The 7138-nt window shown below is 30.9% G+C and overlaps 1 protein-coding gene across 1 annotated transcript; it reads left to right on the plus strand.

Moving 5' to 3' along the window:
- Window positions 1–101: 101 nt before the first annotated feature.
- On the plus strand, window positions 102–3265 carry CLE26 (CLAVATA3/ESR-RELATED 26). Its single transcript, XM_088884040.1, has 2 exons — window positions 102–657; window positions 3051–3265. Exons 1-2 carry the CDS (start codon window positions 359–361, stop codon window positions 3088–3090), a joined length of 339 nt encoding a protein of 112 aa, XP_088740166.1. The 5' UTR covers window positions 102–358; the 3' UTR covers window positions 3091–3265.
- Window positions 3266–7138: the final 3873 nt, after the last annotated feature.

Consider the following 7138-nt stretch of genomic DNA (forward strand, 5'->3'; position numbering starts at 1 on the left):
TACTAACCAACTAAAAATTACATTACCCTAAATATAATTTCGCCTATATACATAAAGCAAATATGTTGCTCCCATGTCAAGTTCATCATCTACTCTCTCTCTCATCCATTTCTCTCTCTAGAATCGATAAAGCAAACCAGAATCACTCAAATCTATAAAGAAAACCAACAATCCTAGCCATGCAGCAAACAAAAAAGAAAACCTCAAAGTGCTCTCACATACATGCACCACTATTAGGTACACTCATACAAACCCAGATATAAAATCTAATTTTCTTACATTTTTCTATTATTTCCGACACATTCTTGTGTCGTTGACGAGTATATAAACACGGGAGTTGGGTTGAACAGAGAGAGAGATGAGTAGTACTAGCGAGTTCCTGAAGGCGTTTCTCCGGCTGCTCTTCTTGCTAGGAGTCGTTCGGTTCTTGATCGTTGGGGCTAGTGGTCGTGGAGCCGGTGTACGGAAAACGAAGGACGGTGCTACCGGACTAGCCAACGGTGGACGTCGGGCCGGTGTAAATGTGAATTTGCATGTTGATCATGGGGAGGTGAGTGCGGGGTTAGGGAGGAGGACGGATAGGGTTCTTTCAAAGGTTGAAATCAACTACATGAGCAAAAGGAGGGTTCCTAATGGCCCTGACCCCATTCATAACAGGTGTGTCTGTGGTTTTCAATCTCCTTTACATACTCATATTTCCTTGACATGTTATATTCAGCGCTCCTGATCTTAGGTCCAAATACACAAATATCTTATTCTCTTTATAAATTTATAAGTACACTATTTGAGTTTGTAGTTGTAATTACAAGTAACTCTGGTATACATTATATTGACACCGGCCCCCTTAGAGGGCTGTATCTGTAATTTGCAAAGAACACGATGTTTAGGTATTTAGATTTAAATTCAAGAAGTGTCGATATAATTTATCCTATACTTCGGTACAAATTACCTAAAATTGCTTCATCTTCTTGATTCTTGAAAATTGATAAATATATATTACTAACTCAATAATTACCATATGAATGTCTAATTAAAAATTAGGTTTGCAGCTGTTAACAGTCTCTAAATCCTCTACTCCAATCTCCCATTTCATTTTGTATCTCATATATCATACATTCTAGAGAAAATATGCATGCATTTTTATTATGATTAATTATCATAATTAAAAATAAAAAATTATATGATATTAATTAATTGTGGCTGCACATTGAGTATTAGCCGTTGTTTTTGCATGGGAACCATAAAATATTGGCCGGCTAAAAACCATGACAAATATAAACTAATTATAGTTCAAATTTAAATTAACTTTCGTTTGATCATAATAAATAGTATTGATTTACTGTGATTTTAAGATATAATAATTTATAATGTAGGAAACAATTATTTTTTTTATATATGTCAAATATATATTTTAAAGAATAATTTATACTAACTGAGCAGTGAGTATTGCTGTGTGGTGCATGTTAATTATATATATTAGCAAATAAAGCAAAAAAAAATAAAAGAGTTCTCCCTCTTTATCCTCTCTTGATCAGATTTATTAAAGTTCATAATTTAAACATTTAATTTTTGTATTTTCTGCACTTTTGAGGGTTTCAACCTTTTTATGCTGCATCTTTTCTTTTTGTGTTCCCTTTTTCACCCCTCCTTTATTGTTACACTAAGCACTTTGCCCAACAAAAAATAAGTACCATAGCTTTATAAATGCCCCCACACTAGTGGTATTTTTGGGAACGGAAAAATGCAATTTTCGTCCCATAATTGTGTGGGAGTGACAATTTTGGTTCACTTCACTTTTAATTTGTAATAAAGGATAACAATTTTAAAAAAGTAACACATATGAGACAATTTCCATCGGGAACTGTCAATTTACATGCTTGACACGTGACAACCCATTTTTCCTGATAAAATTGGCATTTATAAAAAGAAATTGGACCAAATGTACTACTTTTTTTTTTAAATATATATATATATATTGTCACTAATTGCAAAATTCGAACCGGGACAGACCAAAAGTGCTATCCCCAAATTATAGGACGAAAAATGAATTTCTCCAAAAAGGAATTTTATGCTATATATCTAGTGATTAATTATTTGTCTTGGAATTATATTATAAAGTAAATTTCTCATACTAGCTATTATATATACTTTAACAACTCATATTCTTAGATACATAATATGTTTTTTTTTTCTTTGGGACTTAAAAATTGTGTTATGTATGAATATTCTTAGGGTGTGTTTGTCAATAGCTTTTACTTTCATAGTTAAAATAAGGTGTAAGCTTAATTGTAGTGAAAGTTAGGAGTGTAAGTGAAAAAGTTGATAAAAAAAAAAAAAAGTCGAAGTTGGAGCGTTTGAAAAAATAATTTAATATATATAATTTTGTCAAAAAGTTGCAGAAATTGATAAGGAGTCACATATAACTTTTAGTTTAAATCAGCTTAATTTAAACAGTTCAAAAGCAGATATTTCAAATCAAAATATTCAGCTTATACTAAGCAAAAAACACTGGTGCGCACTTCTTTTAATTACTGTAAACACCTCCTTAATTTGTTCAGACTTTGACGTATATACATGTACGATCTTTTTATTTCTTCGAAAAAATGATCAATTTTTTTCCTTTTTTTTTATCATATATCATGAATTAATTATTTAATATGTGGAAAAAGTATTATTTTAATCCGCTAAGTATGCCTAATTTTAATTTTAGTCCAATAACTATGTCCATCTTTGTTTAGATCCAATAACTTATGAAATTGCTTACTTTTAGACCTCTGGCAGATTTTCGGACAATTTTACCCTTATGAGTACATATGGACTAAAACTGCCTTTCAAAAATTTGCATAGGGGTAAAATTTATCCGAAAATCTGCCAGAGGACTAAAAGTAAGCAATTTCGTAAGTTACTGAATCTAAACAAAAATGAACATAATTATTAAATTAAAATTAAAAGTAAACATACTTAGCGTACTAAAATAATACTTTTCCTTTATATGTACATATACCAAATAAATTATCAAACTAATGAATCAATTTAACATGTTGTAACAGAAGAGCTGGCAACTCTCATCAACCACCAGCCCAAGCTTAATTAATTAAGCTGCAGGAGAAATTGGAGAAGCTTCAACACAAATAATTAGAAAGTGGCTCAGATATATATATATGTGCATGCCTTCTCCTATGTATTTCCTCAAGTAGGATATGAGTTTTGTTGACTATTAATACTTGAGAAATCTTAGCTTGTTCAAGCTTTTTTTTTCCAACTATCAGCTTAAAAAAAGTTTGAGAGGGGGTAAAGTTTGATGCAAGCAACTTGCAGGATATTGCAAATGAGCAGATCCGAAAAAAATGCAAGTAATTTTTTTGTGATATTGCAAATGAGTAAATGACTCCCTATTGAAAAAAATTACAATTTACCCCTTGTGTTGTTTAAAATTCGCAATTTAGCCTCTGTGTGTTTTTTTTTTTTTTTTAGACCGAGCAATTTACCTCCATAGATAGGGGTAAAGTACATAACTTTTAGAAAAATACAGAGGGGTGAATTGCTAGTTTTTTCATAGGGGGTAATTTGCTAATTTGTAACATCATAGGGGATAAATTGCATTAAATCCGAGCAGATTACCCTCCTATGAAAAAAATAACATACGTCTTTATATTTTTTTAAAAATGAAGCAATTTACCTCCTTAGACTCTATTTTAAAAAATACAAGATGATAAATTAGATTTTTTTTTCCGTAAAGAGTAATTTATTTATTTATAATATCATAGGAGATAAATTGCATTAAATCCTTAAAAAAATCTGAGAAAAATGAGAGGAAATTGTTGTAGAAAGTATATATGCCCGTTCCCAAATTTTTTAGTATTATTGAAATATATTTTTATTTTTCTTTAGAAAAAAACGAGCAATTTTCTTGGTGTTTAATACAGAACAAGAAGAAAGTTACTACAACATAGGTACTCGTATGTTTGGTAACTGATGGAGCGTGCATTTGGTCATCTTGATCAGATGCTTCACGCCATATTCTGTGTTCCTTGGTTGAAATTTTACAATTTTGTTTGTTTTTGGTTGAAATTTTTAAGATTTTGATGTGAAAATATGTCCCGCCAGAAATCAGTGAATATTAGACTTATTTGTTGATCAGACCCCTTGTCCCATCCAACGTGAGACGATAACAAATGCAAATCCATTGTCTTAATTAATTAACCCATACGAGGTATCCGAAATTGGCACAAATTAAATCCGATCCTCACATACCACGTCAGATAATGTGGCATGCACGTATCAATTTCAACCAAACATCCTTACAACATATAAAAATTATTCACTTTGGCCTAAGCCTCGTAATTTTGTCCTGAAACGATACTTCATTACGGATGAAGAAACTTCATATTTGATTAAAAAATATATATATATACAATTTTGGTCCTACAGTAAATTCTAGAGAGTGAAGATATTTTGGATCAAATTTTTTGAAAGCCCAATACTTAAGTGTTGACATGACTGATGATACGAAATTTTCAAATCAAATTTAGCCAAAAATGACTAAAATTGTCAGGACTTTTAAAATTACATAATTAAATTACTAAATTTATTTTAAATAGAACTAAAATTACCACCCATATCTTACAGGATGACATTGCTTTTTCCCATTTAAATTTATATGTTGCTGAAATCCATTGTCTTTCATTCAATATAGGACAATAGTACACACTCAATATCAATAACCTATCCTATAACTAATACAATGTGGTGCTAATAAGGGAAAATTCCATTTTTCAACCCATAATTTAAATTTAGTATATTTTTAAGTCGGGAAAAGTATTATTTTAGTCCGCTAAGTATGCCTAATTTTAATTTTAGTTCGATAACTATGTCCATTTTTGTTTATGTTCAGTAACTTACGAAATTGTTTATTTTTAGTCTTCTGGCAGATTTTTGGACAATTTTACCCCTATGAGTGCATATGGACTAAAATTGCCTTTCAAAAGTTGCATAGGGGTAAAATTGTCTGAAAATCTGTTAGAGGACTAAAACTAAGCAATTTCGTAAGTTACTGGACCTAAACAAAAATGAACATAGTTATTGGACTAAAATTTAAATTAGGCATATTTAGCGGACTAAAATAATACTTTTCCCTTTTAAGTCACATTGTATACAAAATTCTCGAAAATAGTCTCATAACTTATAAAAGTCTCAATTTCAGTAATCCAACTAACTTTTGTTAGGAAATTGATGGAAAAAACTACATGCAAGTCACATGATCGTTATCATAATGGAGGGAAATGACCACGTGATCTGTACGTGGTTTTTTTCGTCAATTTTCTAAGGGTGCATTTGGATTTGAAAAAGAATTTGGAGATATGATTTCAAATAACTCCATTTGAAAATAATTTAAAACCTGTCAATATTCAACAAAACATAGTTCCAAATTAAAATTAAAAGATTCGAAATCCTTCAAATTTAGAATTATCCAAATAAATTCAAAAACTTTATTACTAAGAAGTTAAAATCCAGAATTAGAAATCCTTCAATTCAAATACAATCTAAAAGTTGGTAGGTAGACCAAAAATGATAATTTTTTAAAGTTATAGGACTATTTTAAAAAATTTTGTAATCAATGAAACTAAAAATGTACAAAATCTAAATCATAGGACGAAAAAATATAATAATATTACAAAAAAAAATATAATAATACTTTGCTTTCTCAAATCTCAACTAAAAATTCCATATCAAGTCAAAATAAATAAATATACATATATAGAAAAAAATGCAATTTACCCCCTGTGATATGAGAAACGAAAAAAAAATCTGTAGCAAACTACCCCCATCAATTTGCTTTATTTTTTCAAATATAGAGATAATTTGCTAATTTTTTTTTGTAAGAAATATTTATTCATTTCACATATTACATAGGGTTAAATTATATTTAATCCTATATATATATATGTATTTATGTGTACGTGTGGACAGCCGCCACGCACTGTAGATATAACGGCTAATATTTTTCTACATAAAGAGTACAAATTCCGCTATCCACCTAAAGGTTAGAAATTAATTAATTAGTCCTAACTTTAGCTTTAATTAAGTTTGATTATTAGTTTAATTAATTGTAGTATGTAGTAATCATTAGCATATACATATTCCATATATAAGGCGATTACCATCGGTTAAAGGTATTTGGCAATTGGAAAAAGTTAAGTCGTAAAAGAGAAGAAAGCAAAAGTTGTGTTGGTTTTGGTTGGGGGGTTGGGTTAGTCTATTCCACCAAATTCTTTGGTGTGTGGGGATGTGAGACTGTTTTGTTCTTTGGTTGAAAATTCTCCTTCAATTTGAGTTACTATTGATTTGTAATGAGTTTTGATTTATTTTCGAGCTCAACTACTTTGATATTTTAAGGAATATTGTATTATTATTACACTAATTAAATTGAGATTAAATTGAGCTTGAAATAATTAAAAAAGAGGCTAAAATATGATGACTAAAGGAAGGAGATCAATTTACTAGGCTATTTTTCAAAAAGTACAGTGCAAAGAGCGAGAAGAAAATCTGTCACTTGAGCTCTGGTAATGGAGTGCCCTTGCTCGATCAGTTACAAATTGCTCAATAGCTCGTGCCATGGTACTCCGGCTTACTTGGAGAGGCTAGCGACACAAGGGGGTCTCTTGATGGATATTGAACCTTACCTTATGGAGAAGCTAATGGAAGTGGAGCCAGCAACTTATGTTATGGATGTTACCAATTCTGATGCTAAGGAAGTACTATTTGTTATTGAGGATGGGAAAGCGCCGGGCTGGATGACTGTACTCCATGTTTTTTCAAGAAAGCGTGGCTCATGGTAGGTGCATTGGTGGCTAGCGCTGTGAAGCAATTGCTTTATCTTGGGCTGGTTGTTGAGACAAATAAATGCCACCTTTCTTACGATAGTGCCTAAGAATCAAAATCCTTTGACAGCTGCGGGTTTTTGGCCCATTGCTTGTTACAAAATGTGATGTATAAAATCATCTCGAGGTGTTTGGGCAGCGGATGAAGCTTGTTATGAACAGACTGGTTGATATTAACCAAACCATTTTTATCCCAAAGAGAAAAATAAATGACAACGAACTGCTTGCTTAAGAGCTACTACGTGGCTATAACCGGA

This window comes from Sesamum indicum, linkage group LG8 (assembly GCF_026168435.1).
Source record: "Sesamum indicum cultivar Baizhima isolate 11 linkage group LG8, ASM2616843v1, whole genome shotgun sequence".
Lineage (NCBI taxonomy): Eukaryota > Viridiplantae > Streptophyta > Magnoliopsida > Lamiales > Pedaliaceae > Sesamum > Sesamum indicum.

What these genes read in the sequence shown, in the direction of transcription:
- CLE26 (XM_088884040.1), top strand. Translation starts at nt 359, where the DNA reads ATGAGTAGTACTAGCGAGTTCCTGAAGGCGTTTCTCCGGCTGCTCTTC. An exon ending in CCTGACCCCATTCATAACAG is followed by an intron (nt 658 to 3,050) that starts GTGTGTCTGTGG and finishes ATGTTGTAACAG; the next exon opens with AAGAGCTGGCAACTCTCATC.